This window comes from Leptidea sinapis, chromosome 21, assembly GCF_905404315.1.
Source record: "Leptidea sinapis chromosome 21, ilLepSina1.1, whole genome shotgun sequence".
NCBI classification, from domain to species: domain Eukaryota; kingdom Metazoa; phylum Arthropoda; class Insecta; order Lepidoptera; family Pieridae; genus Leptidea; species Leptidea sinapis.
In genome coordinates, this window is record NC_066285.1 from 5,605,237 (window position 1) to 5,620,539 (window position 15,303).

Here is a 15,303-nt window from a genome sequence, read left to right on the forward strand (position 1 = left end):
AAATATGCTATTATTATAAGTACATCAACCGTTTTAACAATTAAATACATATTTTTGGTTTTAAATAATATTTTGGTGTTGCTACAAAACTATAATATCACATGATTTGATTAAGCAATATTATATATATATAATATCAGGTATCACCATATAAATTAATTAATATCTAATAATGCAGATAATACGGGCAACATTAAAATCCTAATTTAGTGTCTAATTAGTATATTAAGTAGTAATTTACAGACGAATAATTATCTTATACTAAATAAGGCACTTATTAGCTTTGGTTATATTTTATTTTTTAAACAATATTTTCTTGTACAGATTGCCGTGATGACGTTTATTGAAATTTACTTTTTTTTAAAGGAAAATAACGACCAGACCACTAACGTATTTCGCATTTGCTGATTTTTTTTTTGGGATTTTATGAACTGGTAACTAAGACCTTTAAGTGAAGCGCATTTGCTGAACGCAAGAGCGCATCAAAGAGGATGTAAACACTACGTATTAAAGAGGCGGAACTACCTAAGTGATAATTGAAATTTAGTTTAGTATGAAACGTGCAGTCATTTGACAAAGTATGGCGATTGGCGACGAAGTATAATCCGGCTAAGTTTGAAGATTATAGACATCATCTGTCCATCTATCAATGACTGCACGTTTCATACAATTGAGTGAATCGATTTTCTCTTAGAGAGTTTCGCTAGGCTGGAGACAATATAAGCCCTGCTACAACTATCAAGGTAATTTTTAAATTAAAAAAATCATTAGCGTATTTTTATTAATCTGTCGTTGGTATCTTGATACCAATAAAATATTATTAAACATAATCAACGTTTTTTTTTTCCAACGAAGCTTTAACAGATTTTGCCATGACTAATAATATAGCAGAATTTTTAATTTTACACTAAAGCAATACAAAATACATTATTGCACAAAACTTTTAACATGAATTATTCATTTTACAATTAGTTTATTTCATTTGGGTTTATTCATATACCTGTTGTATTTGAATTCCAAATAAAACAGATTAATCGACGCGGACGGCGAGATATTACTTAGATGTAAAAAATATGACCTTGATGGTACGACATTATTACATTGACCTATGCTGGTAAGAACATTGGACAGATGTACAGGGTTGCCACGTTTTATTAAAAGAAATAGAGTCGCTCTGTCCGCACTCTTATCTTCCAAAGGAGAAAAATAAGAGTGCGGACATCCAGAAAAAAGTATCACCTATTTTAATACTTTTAAATATACTATAATTATAAAAATAAAATGGGTTTGCCTTATATTACATGATTGGCATTATTAGTATAGTAAACATTGTTTAAAAGAGTATTTTAGCATACTCTATTTACAGTACGAGTGGCAACCCTATACATGAATGCAATAAAGGGCACAGAAATACATATAAGCAGAGTAGCCGTATATACAGCAATATATTATATGAGTTCCACTCGCATATGAAGAGGTCTATACCATCGTGCAAGACGTAACATCACTTATTTTATTGATAAGAAGTTTTATGCTAAAGCAGCAATATTTTTATTTTCAATGGCCGCCATTTTGGTATACAAGGCAACAGAAACACACACAAACATTACTTTAAATTATTGCCTAACAATCAGATAATATAGCGTTACTCATGGTTAGCCTTGGGGTATGGAACTCTAAAAATAATGTTATAAGTTTCTAAAAACAGATATAGGTACAAAATTTCACAGATATTTACACTATAAATAATTGAATTAAGTCCGTTTTACTGTAGGGTCATGAAGATGTTATTATGTAAATTTGATGTATTGTTCGACTAGATTCTAGACCACGTGACGGAAATATTATGATGTAAATAAAAGGTAATTATATTAACTCTTGTGATGGACATTCTTAAAATTCCAATTTTATTTGGATTATAGTGAATTAATATATTATATCTACCTAGCCTACCTCTCATAACATTTTTCGACAAATGTTATCACGGAAATCTGTACTCAAGTAACCCTGAGAAATGTCTTAATATATTTACATTAACAAAATTAACAACTAAATACATAGCACCTTTGTATAAAATACTAACTATAATGTCATATAACTAACTGTTCTTCAAGAAATTATGTGAAGTTTAAGGCTGAGATCTATAAATTGTACTCAAACTTTACTTACATGAAACTTACCTGAGTGTAAGCTTAGCATAATCTTCAATTTCGTTTTTATAGTCATTTCACTATAAAGATGAAATGAATTTCAAAACCGAGGCTGGCATTTGACAGGGGTTTATCCTTTCACCATTACTATTTAACATTTACACCGAGCACATAATGTAGATTGTTCTGGAAGACTGGGATAAAGGCATATCTGTCGGAGGGCGGAAATTTTGTAATCTCAGATATGCGGATGACAATACACTACATGCCCAAACAAAGGAAGATATTGAAGAACTACTAATACGTTTGGAAATGTGCCTTGAATTCGGACTAGCCATCAACAGAGTTAAAACCAAGATGATGGTCGTAGACCGCGTAAATAAAAACAGAGTAGAATTTCAACGCATTGCCAACTAAGACGTGGTGCCAACCTACACCTACCTTGCTATAACCAGGTCTGCGGTAGAGAAGCTCAATAAGATCTGGAAGGACAGAAGGAACGCCAGGCTTGTGTATCCAATCTTCCTCTACGGGGCTGATACCTGGCCCCCTTGACTGCATGACCGCCGCAAAATTGATGCCTTAGAGATGTAGTGTTGGAGGCGACTCCTAAAGATCTCTTGGACGGCTTTCGAAATCAACAATCCCATCTTAAAATAACTGAAGATAAAAGAAAGGCTATCGTCGACTGTGCAACTACGAATTCTGAAGTTCTAGGGTCACATCTCCAGAAATGAAGGATCGATTGATAGTTCGGGGCTAGGTGGAGGGGAAAAGACCAAGAGGACGCTCACCCACGCGATGGACGGATCTTATCAAAGAAGTGACCCAGACACCTGTGGTGGAGTGCTCCCGCAATGCAACAAAACGTCAAAAGTGGAGGAGGATAGCGTGGGAGGCAGTGCGACCCAAAAATAAGGAGACCAACGGCGACTAATGTTGCACAATCTTAGCAACCACAACAACAAGAGTGACCGATTGAGAAGAAGTCATTTGACAGCTGAAATTATGCTGAGCTTAGGCTCGGCATCCACCAAAGCGGAGAGGAGAGGAGATATATTTTGATAACCAATCAGATTCCGTTATCTCCTCTCGGCTTAACATCGGTGGAAATGAATCAAGCGGAGAGGAGAGGAGATGTCTTATTTTAGGGCGGAGATGCGTGTAGGCGGGCGTGATGACGTCTTCCTTTCGAAGACATCACTTGACTGATTTCTCACAGCTCACATCTCCTCTCTGCTTTGGTGGAAAAAGCCTGAGAGCTTTGCGGCTTAAATCCTCTCCTTTCCGCTTTAGTGGATACCGGACCGGATAAGCTAAGATAGGCCAATACAAAAGTTAACTTCGCGTTTTATAACACTCAACAAATAGTTCTTTGATTAACGCGATAGTTACACATTTAAATAAAACAATCCCCCTAAAAACGAGATCTGGAAAGGTCTTGAAAAGTCGGGTTAACCAAAATAATAATAAAAATATAACTTTTACGCAAAAATCTAATGCAAAAACACAGTTACAATAACACGCGTTTAAATCCTTTAAAAGTGTTTTATTTTAACACTCAAGCAAAGTTTTACGTAAGTAAAATCTGAGCAAAGTTTAATTACGCCTTAAAGATCTCAGCCGAATACTTGATTAAATAAAAAAAAATGTATGAATGTTTTTTTCTGTTTCTTTCACTGTCCAAATATTGAACAAAACTAGATATTTAAATTATTTTAGAGGTCATTCAATGTAAAATTCTTAAGTTAAACCGGATCTCATCAACTAAGTAACCATTTATTTAAATGACATTATAGTTATAAATAAAACATAAATTCGTTTCCTTCCTAACAGTTGCGGCTACAGACAACACTATACATATTTATATCTATCAATTTCTAACATGAACACCTTTTTTGTGATATTATGAGATTTCGTAGCATTAAATATTTATAAAATTTCCTTACGATCTACAACACCCGTCCTACAAGACAATTTAATATTATTAATTTGCCTGAATTTTAATTAATTAGGTAATAGATTTGCATGAGAAATAGTTTTGCATTTGATGCAAACAAAATATGTCAATATTTCTTGCTGCTAGACAACCCATGAAAACAGGCCAGGTTTATTACTTTAGTGTGCGTGATAAGCCAGGTCTTACACTCGCGATTTGTATGGCACATTGCGTTAGTGTGCGCGCATTGCTCAAAATAGAGGTTAACAGTCGACCTCAATTTTTTTATCTAGATTAACGCAAATGTAGAATGTTGTATTAATGTAAATTATGCAAGCACTAATATAACCAAGAAAATAGCTCTGTTACTCTTTCAAAACAAAACTACAAACCCAATATGGATGACGTTTTCACTGCAGTCGCGGTCGATTTAGACGTATAAATGGTCTAAAGTCTGAGTGCACAAATCTTCCCAAAACTTAAAGATAAGCATTTCCCAAAAAAATATTTAATATTATTTTCTAGATGTTTAATGAAAATATTGTTTTGCTAATATGATTAATTTTATATATTTATTGTAAAAAATGAATTTAGGATACTATATTAGCCACATAAATTATCATCACTTTCATTAGACGAAACATATTACCTCAAATTTAATTAAAATTCATGCTTGGAGGTTAGTCAGTAACCCAATTTTGTCAGTACAACAGTTAAATACTAACATTGTCGCTAATAGTAGATATGGGATATTTCTTTTCGCTATTCGAATGTAACGGACACGGATTCCGTCTGAGACTCCGTTTCGTTCGCGAACTTTCGTTGGGTTTCGGCGCTCGACGCGAACTGTGACTAGGCTGTTTCGACAAATCATTCGCCGAAGCCGATTTGTCGAACACTTTGCGGTTGTTTGTGGCGGCGCCTTTAGGCCGGGGTCAGTCTATCACGTGTTTGATTTTGACGTAGAGCACGCATGAGAATAGAAAACCGAATATTGGTATGACGGACATGCCCACACCGACTGCAGCAAGGATGATGAGGTGCTCCCGGATGTGATTTGTAAACTGATGAACACAGCCCTGTAAATAAATTTTTAGCCAAATTACAAAAATAACTGCACCTTAGTATGTGAAGATTGTTGTAAATGTACACCGGACCTAATGACTACACTGACATGTAATCTGTATATAGTCAGTTACAAATCTAGTTGTTTTTGTCTGTGGTCTATGATGTTAATTAATTACTCTGTGTAACAAAGACCCGAACTGTGTTGACGTGTAGTCATCAATATCTGTGCGTTTACTGATAGTTTTAAAGTTTTTTTTAACATTTCTGTTGCGGGAATCTTTGATCGAGCGGCATGCCTCAGATGGACACGAATTTGGCGCTCGCGCAGCGTTCTGTCCATGCCTATTATTGGCTTACAATTAGGATGATTTGAGTGAATGTATCTGAAAGCTATTAAAACAGGCTACAAGGCCCAGGAAAATTAACCATCTTATAAACAAAATAAGGATCAGAACTTATTACAGGGTGAGGGAATACTGTGCCGTACGGCACTCTTGGTTTTGGTGTATCTGAAAATTCTATTGCCCTGGTGCACTGCCGATTTAAATCTATCAATCGATCTAAAAAAACCACATAACACTTTTGTAATAAAGTGCGTGCAGAATGATCCACTGTCTTCGTAACTCTTTTTAGCTTATTGACTAACATACTTTTCCTTTCTCAAATAATTCGAAACGTATGAGGATTGATATTGCATAGCTTTGCATTTATTGTTGAAATACTTATTTAAAGAGTGGAAATAAGCCACTTATTTTCTTTCTTTATATACCTATTTAAAGCTCAACTTTTCGGGAGTTCTGTTAATGCAAAGATTATATTATTTATTTCATATTGTGAATAACAAATAACGCAGGCATCCCAAAATACGTGTGTACAGCTCGGGTTACAACAAACATCCATACGAGAATTCAAATCTTATCTCATTCTCATTAGTTAATATATACTAGTCAAAACAAAATAAGGGCCACCACGTTTTTACAGTATTCTCATGAATTCTTGAGGTTTAAAGGTTGATTAATGATTCAATTGGATAAATTGATTGATTTTTTATGTAGACTGCATAAAATAATGATGCATTCCATTAAAAAAAGAAATTTTCTCCACTTTTTCTAAAAATTAACATTTTCGCAAAAATAATTAGTGAGGAAAAAAATTCTGAAAAAAAAAAAACAAAATGTTTCTTGATTTATGACTTTCCTCAATATCTAGTATGCCATCCTTGATTACTAATGCACTCTTGAAGCCTAGAAGGTATACTCTCCACCAGGTGTACCAATGTTTCTTGAGGAATTTGTTCCCAGCTTGATTTCAGAACGTTTATTAGCTGTCTTTCATTGTGCACGGGTTGGTTTGTGCTTCGAACACTGCGTTTCAGTAAATCCCACATGTGTTCAATGGGATTTAGATCCGGACTGTTTGTAGGCCAGGCCAACACCTGTATACCAGCCTCCTCTAGGGCTTCTCTGGTGGCCCTAGCTGTATGAGCGCGAGCATTATCGTGCATCAGATGGAATCTTGCGCCGATTCTCTGTACATATGAGACCACATGGGGTCTTATGACCTCCTCGATGTAACGTTGAGCTGTTATTGTACCTTCATATAGAATTACCAGCTCGGTTCTGCCTGACATAGAGATTCCTCCCCATACCATACGATTGGGGGCCCCAAATCTGCCACTTTTATGGATGCAACCATCCGAAAATCGCTCACCTTCACGCCTCCACACCCTAATGCGACGGTCATCACTAAAAAATTTAACTTTACACTCATCCGTAAACAATACTGTCCTCCAATCATTCATATCCCACGCCAGATGCTGCCTTGCGAATGATAATCGGTTTGCACGATGAGCACTTGTTAATGGTATCCGCACCACACTCTCCTGGAGTAACTGCTGGTCTTCGTGTAAACGATTTCTAATAGTTTGATCACTAACACGTGTACCGGTCGCCTGCTGCAAACGGTTTTGTAACGAACGGGCTGTTATACAGCGTTCTCTACGCGCAGTCAAGCGCACGTAGCGGTCCTCCTGTGATGTAGTTGCTCGAACTCTGCCAGATCCCCGTCTCCTGGTTAGTCTCCCAGTCTCTTGAAAACAATTCCAAGCATTCTGGATCACTCGCCGGGAAAAACCCAGCTGCAACGCCACAGAATGCTGCGAATGGCCTTCTTGAAGCAATGTTACAGCCCTAGTTACGGTTGGCAACTCCATATGACTTCGAATTCTCGGCATAACTTTTTTAAAATGTTAATTCAGCCTAGTTGACTAGTTAATATAATTATTATATATATTATATTTAGTTAATATAATATATATAATATATATATTATATTTAGTTAATATAATAAATCAGACTTATTGACTAGTGTCCAACGAAACAACAGTGTTCCTGAGAGAATCGTCAATTTGACTGAGTTGAAATCCGTCTTAAAATCGGGTAGAATCAAGTGGTTACAATAAATTATCTAAAACTACCCACTTTAAACAATTATGCGGGTGGGATGCTCAAAAAAAGTGTGTAAACAAATAAGGTAACACCACAATAAAGTATCAGCTACTTGAGAATGCATAAAAAATAAATTATCGCTAGCGAGGCCAAAACAATCAAGTGGCCCTTATTTTGTTTTGACTAGTATAATTGTTACTGAAATTAGCAAAAAATAGTCAAACAGTTGCCTATTCTCCTTCTGACTATGTCACATGGAATCGGTACGGAGATAGATACACCTAGAACGATGGCAATTCTCTAGTAATTCCTCTGTTGTTTGCAGGTAAGGCGGTGGTGATGACTTATACTTAAGTAACCTGTTATTACTACTATACTAATACTAGGACTCCTGAGCACAAATTCAAGAAATATATCAAAGCTTCTATGACAAATAAGGTTTACTATAGTATAGTAGATTATATAGAAGATAATGTTGCATAGTTATTGTCTGGTTCTGCGTAGGCCACCTAAAATTGTATAATATTAAATAGGCTAAGTTGTTACATGATTTCAAAGATGGGCTGGGAGTTTCTTATCAGTTCTTCTCCCCACTTCAAAGCCCCTTTACGAACTGATGTATCTTCATGATGTTTATCAAGTATTGTTGCATTATGTTAAAAGGCATTTATTTTCGCAAAATTGATTCCTTTAGAATTGTTGTTGATGTCATTTCTAACACTACCACCGCTTCGGAAACGAATGGCACTCTGAGAGATGGAAGCGACGCAAGAAACTCTCTCAGCAATCTTTTAAATAAATTATTATGTTATTGTCACTCCTTTTGGTAAATAATAGTATTTTACGCACCTAGGGAGAAAAGTAGGTCATTTTCACCTGTGGAATATTGAGTTGAGATTGTGACAATGGCGGGTGGCAATGTCCTACTTATCTCACGTGATGCGTATACGATTTTTTTCCCCACCTGGATGAAAAGCTTGCTTTTAGTCCCCCTTGGTACGAGGCACAAAAGTCGTCTTTCCGGAAGAGAATCGGCCACTTTTGTTACTCGTACCAGGGTCTAAAGAGAGGTTTTTTATCGAGGTGAGAAAAAAATATATTTTTGTTTCTGTCATACTCGATGGATAGAAGGGTGTAATGAAGTGTTACATGGTAGTATATGTTGGAGGGATGGTCCCTCATGCCGCAGCGAGGAGTGACCGTCCTGCAGCAGGAGTCAGGCACTAACAGTCGCGGGTCGTGCTCATGCCACGCGCTCTTCCTCCAGTCCACATACTTCGACGCGCCACAACATTTGAACTGAAACAATAGATTAGTTAAGGACATACGTAATAGTTATTTATGAAACTGTTGTGTAATAAGGGGTATTAAAACACGAATGTGGGTTTATAATATCGTATAGTGGGTAATCATAGTATCACATGAGTGTTTTAATGCCTAATTATCAACAGTTGCATACAAGACTTTATCTACACCCATAATATGAATCCTCTTAAAGATTCTGAAACAAATAGCTTACTGCTAACATTAAACCCGCCTATCATCATCCTAACAATAATCATACCATAACATAACAATCATCCATTACTGAATATATACAAATAAACTAAATATCAATTTAAGATTTTTTTTAAATTACCGGCGGTGTGCTGACAAAACTTGAATCGCTACTTTTTTGCAAACAAAACAATACTAATATCGAAGAAAAATGGCGGGGATTCGAATAACCTGTGTGGAACGCGCGTAAGCGAAAATGTTCTTTTTTTGCAATTCATACAGATACCACGCATCGAGCAATAAGAATGTGGCTGCCTGTTCAAACTCTTTGCGCATGAAGGGATCGAAAAAAAAACAAAGGAGTGATATTATGAAATTCAGTACAACATTACATCATCCGATTGGATGATGCAATGGTTATTAGGACATTGGGTGTTTTTTAATGTTGGCAATAAGCTATTTTTCAGAATCTTTAATAGAGGATTTAAGTCATGGGTGTAGATAAAATACATGAATAGCCGGGTACTGTCTGAGCGAGCAGTCTAGCGAGGAAGTCTACAAGTACAGATTTTCTTCAAGTAGGACGAGCTACTGACAAGCTGAGCCAGCATCGAGTATAACTAGTTTTGTACGAGACTGTACGTTCGGAAAACTATAGCCACCATTGCCTATATATTAATTCTTCGACTTGAGACAAAAAGAAATCAAAAAGCAAATTGTTCGAATAAAATCTCTTTCAATTACCTAGTGATGACAAATCAAAAGAAAATATATTTTTAAAAATATACTTGTAAAGAGCAATCTTAATTTGTAACTTAAACATTGTTTAGTAGTGAAAACATCACGCAAAGATCTACATCGGTGTATTTTTTGTATCGAGATAATTTATTTTAGTTTTGTTTCAGTTCTTGTTATTGTAACATTATCAACAATGCAGTCAAAATGGTATTATATAAGAAAAAAAACCCAATATTCTGCGCGACATCAAAATTTCGAATGTCACTAAGACGAAAGATCTAAAGGCCGATTTACACGTATTTAAGTTGCCAAGTCTTAACTAAATTTCAAGCGACTTAATTTTAAGTAACCGTTTACACGTACAAATACTAAATAACTAGTTAAACTCATTTATTCGCTCAATGAACTTTATTGTCGTGTCTTTCGTCCACTTCGAAATTTTCGAAAGATTTTTATTTATAAATTAAGTAGGAACTACGTTGCAATCACTCCGCCAGCTTATGCTTTTCACTTAAATTTAACTAAATTTTGCCTGTCCAAACGTGTCAAGTGATTAGCCACGCCCACCAACTTACCCAAAAATAGACAAAATTCTATTCTACCTTGTTTACTTGCAACTAAATTTTAACTTGCAACTTCTTACTAAATTCACTGTTTACACGGGTTAAGTCACTTAAAATTAAGTTAAAATTTAGTAAATTTTTAGTCAACTTGATACGTGTAATGGAACTGCCAAACACTCGACGAGTGGCATGTTTTTTTTATGAAAATAGGGGACATATTAGGAATCTTGTATTAATAATAATAATTAATCCCAGAAGTAAGGGTTATAACTTTTTAAAACATAACAAATTGTTTAGATTCGCAAGAGCGACATTTCAAGTCCATTTCCTAATATGCAAATATTGGGGTTGAGCAGGTTATCAACTGTAAAGTAGATCCTGTAGATGGAGCCACAACCTTAGAGTTGAACAAAGCATACAAGATTTTATCCACGATATGTCACTCGAGCGGTTGGCTCAGTTGGAAAGAGTTCTCGCACGGAACGCGAGAGGTCGGGGGTTCGAGTTCCGCATCGTTCGTAAAATTTTGTTTTCAGTTTTATGTAACTTTAGGTATGGCAAGGAATGGTGCAACACATTCCATAGTCTAAAATAAAGTCTTCGTGACTGTCATAAACCGTAACTATAACAGCTAATTTGATGCAACCTAGCCTTAGTAATTTACACATAATTAGCGACAACTCTAGTTAGTTATCCTAATAGGAAATTACAGGAATTGAACAGGCAATCTTGACATTTCTTGGTTCGTAACTAAAATAATATTTTCACTCATAATCAGGGCCACCTATTTCGTCAATTCCCATAAAAATGTAAGGTTAGCTCTCTCATGAAAAATGTTAGTTACCTTTTTTTATAACTATAAGGGACGAGATGAGTAGGACGTTCAGCTGATGGTAATTGATACCCTTGATAGGTACCTCTGCTCATTACAATGCAATGCCCCTCAGATTCTTGAAAAACCCAACAAATCTGAGCGGCACTAGAATTGCGCTTATCATTTTGAGACATAAGATGTTAAGTCTCATTTGCCAAGTAATTTCACTAGCTATGGCGCCCTTCAGACCGAAACACAATAATGCTTACACTTTACTGGTTCATGGCAGAAAAAGGGGCCGTTGTGGTAATAATACCCATAATCTAGGCGGCATCCTGTGCAAAGGACCTCAGTTACCTCAAGCTGCATGGCGTCAACAGCGTCAGTAACGACGGTGTCCAGAGCGTAGTTGGTGATGAACGTTTGGTTGAGCTGAGCGCCCAGTTCGTACTCCACAGCCACCTCGTAGTAGTACGCCAGACCACCAGCTCCAGCCTCCAGGATGAACGTGATCAACAGGAAATACGAGTACTGAAATATAATAAAAAAATTTTTAGCCTTTAGATGCTAGAGAACCGATGAATTGCCAGGCTTGTTACTTTAGTGTGCGTGACAAGCTACGTCTTACACTCGCGATTTGTATGTCACTTTGTGTTAGTGTGCGTGCTTTGCTTAAAATAGAGGTAACAGTAAACCTTAAGATTTTCGACGTTTTCACAGCTATTAATGATCTGAGGATATAAACGTCAGTGTCAGTCACCCGTGGCCATGCTAACACTCTGTTAGCGAAACCAAAGGGTTACAATTATATTCCCTTCCCATCCCATCCTTTCTCAGTGAGTCCTCCGCGATTAGAAAAAGCAACGATTTATTGCAGTATGTACGAGACCAGCGTGCCCGCGACGTACCGATTCGCTCAGTTGCGTATCAGTACTCGCAATTTACACGTGTCACGTACAAGAAATCAGTTGGACGTGTTTTCAGTTCTCATGCCACAACACGATATGCTACATGCAATGTAGCTATTTATTTTTTATGTTTTTAAAGTGACTTGCTAATCTAAACATAACAAACAATTTGTTATGTATAGATTTACAACAGCGACATCTCAAGTCAATTTCCTAATATGCAAATATTGGGATTGAGCAGGTTATCAACTGTAAAGTAGATCCTGTAGATGAAACCACAGACAATACGTCACTCGAACGGTTAACTCAGTTGGAAGATCACTCGCACGGAACGCAAGAGGTCGTGGGTTCGAGTCACGCATCGTTCATAATTTTTTTATCAAATTTAATATGTGTACTAGCTGACCCAGCAAATGTTACTAAAATCGCGATACAAAAGTAACTGTTGATCATAATCAAAGAAATTTAAAAAAATATTTCGTGTGGACCACCCTTAACATTTAGTGAGATGTAGTCCGATTTTCAGACCTACCCAATATGCATTCAAAATTTCATGAGAATCGGTCAAACCGTTTCGGAGGAGTTCAAAGTTTAACACAATGACACGAGAATTTTATATATTAGATTAAGCAGATCAAAGAAGTTGATCAACTATAAGTATTTACCTATTACACATATAGCTAAACGTGGTTTTAATAAAATTGTAAAAAAAAATATACAGCCTTATTTTGTAATTCTTCCCAGTGTTCCAAGTTATAAGCTAATTGAAGCTATAGACATAATATAATTGAAATGGTACAGGAGACATAATATAATTTATTAGAACCACGTGACCTCACACTTAGGCAGGTAATAATTACAATATAATATTATTGTTGACAATCATTATCGCCAACTGGCCGTTGTGGATTTTTTAAGACTAGTAGTTGCCCGTTACATTCGCAACTAAAGGTTTTATCTCAATAAAATGTTTAAGTTGGGATAACAGAGAGAGACTGAAACATTCAGGGCAGCCTGGCAGCCATTAAGTTGGCATAGCGACATTCCATTCTGTACGGACGCACGCCAAGAAAGGGAAGATAATAGTAGGATTGTTCTTAATTTTGTATCTGCGAGCGTTCGCACTTCAAAAAATCAGTCACTTACACATAACAAACTGGTTCTATTCTCAGTCTTGAGTCCACAACAACCAAGTCCACACAGTGGGATTCCGAGAGCTCCAGCGATGCAAAGAAGGTATGATATCGCAGGGTAAGTGGGTGTGGGTAACAGCGGCACGAATCTGTGTCGAGTGGCGATCGTCCATGCTCCCACCAGGAATACACCAACACCTGCCACCTGAAAACATGAAATGTTGATAGGAGTCAGTAATGGCGAGAAAATGGTCAAGTTAACGCTTAGCAGCAAAAAGCTTCTGGGACCCATACAAATTAAATTTGTAATCAAAATTCATGAACTATGAAGTTTGTCTTGTTCAACTCAGGTGTTGTCGAGTCGTGTCCCGCATCATTCATAAATTTTGGTTACAAATTTAATTTGTGTAGTCGAAAATGTTCAATAATTTTGACTCACACTCGGGAGGGTTTTGGGCTACTTTTTTACAAAACTGAATAAATCCATATACTTATTGCCAATTTAATTAAGACAACTATCCTTTTGTTAATACTCATGTAAAATTAGAATTAAATTTATTTAGTAGTTTTTATGTCTTGTCTTGTAATAGTTGTAGAACACACAGAAATTATTCTTTAAAAAACCAATGTACAGATTTAACTTTTTACGATTTTATGCATTGATTTAGATGAATATTGTATCATATTTTGCATTAAATATGACTCAGATAATTTATGCGTCTATATAGTCTCATGCTGTTACATGACAACCGATAAAAACAGGCCAGGAATATTAGTGTATAACGTCTTACACTCGCGATTTGTATGACAGTTTGTGTTAGTGTGCGTGCATTGCAATATAGAGGTAAGTTCTAAATTCAACTTTTATCGACGTTTTCACAGCTGTGTGTAGTCTAGTCTATCTAGACGTATAAATGATCTAATAAATATGGCATACCTACCTATAATTCCTAATAGGGAGTGAAAACCAAGGTGAAATACAACTGAGGTCATATTAATTGACTCAGTGAGAATTTTAAATGAAATCATATTAATGTGTTCAAATCAAGGACAATTACATACACTGCTCCTAAACAAATGATGCAATTAAAGAAATATTTTCACTATAATATAGTTAGTACTACTATTGACAATTAAACTACCGTATCATTTAAATACAGATCCAAAAAATTGTTAAATCGTAAAACATTTTTTTTTAATTACTTGCCTAATTGCCTCATTGTCAACAATTATAAGAATCCATTTAAAAATATCACGAAACAATATTACAACCATGTATTATCTAATAATCATGTCATAAAGATAAATTATGGTTAATTATAGGTAAATTATGATGTAAAGCAAATTCTATGGTTCGATTTTTTTTAACAACAAAAGTGTTTGTACATCATTACTCATAAGGGGGCCCCATACACGACCTATATAGCCGAGTGGTTAGCGATCCTACCTACTAAGCTAGAGGTCCCGGGTTCGAATCCCGTTAGGTGCAAGCATTTATATGATGAATATGGATGTTTGTTTCCGAGTCATGGATGTTTAAATGTATTTATGTATGTTTATAAGAATTTATGTATGTTTAAGTAAGTATATTGTATTAAATATATCATTGTCTTGTAACCCATAACACAGGCTTTATATGCTTAACTTGGGGTAAGATAATTTGTGTAAAAAGTGTGTCAATATTATATATAATGTTATATACACATACATTCGAGTCACAAGTCTAGGGCGCTATTTGCAGTAGCTTTAGACCCAGCTTCAAGTCTTTCTCATGTAGGATAGTAAAAATAAAATATACAATCACAAAGCAAGTGTAACAATAAATGACCAGAAAAATGCTTACTGATATATGATCAAATACATTTTCAACAATCATACTATAAGAATTATGCAGACCCAGTCATAGAAAACGGCCATGCTAAGTAGGTTGGATCACAAATTATCTGGCGTCAAGCATTTTGATTATGTCTCACAGAAATGTGAGAAAAATATTAATATTCTTCGCTCATTGTCTGGTGTCTGGTGGGGAGCTCACCCCGTCACTCA

General features: G+C 35.8%; 1 protein-coding gene across 1 annotated transcript in view; it reads right to left on the reverse strand.

Annotated features, from left to right (window-relative positions):
• Positions 1–263: 263 nt before the first annotated feature.
• The window catches only part of LOC126970412 (CD151 antigen-like), a 245,172-nt gene continuing 230,132 nt past the window's right edge, over positions 264–15,303 (reverse strand). The window contains exons 4-7 of the mRNA XM_050816256.1: positions 13,271–13,462; positions 11,574–11,747; positions 8,754–8,903; positions 264–5,168 (exon numbers count right to left, since the gene is read on the reverse strand). Coding sequence (XP_050672213.1) covers positions 5,025–5,168; positions 8,754–8,903; positions 11,574–11,747; positions 13,271–13,462 — 660 coding nt within the window. The 3' untranslated portion in view covers positions 264–5,024. The remainder of the gene's footprint in view (positions 5,169–8,753; positions 8,904–11,573; positions 11,748–13,270; positions 13,463–15,303) is intronic.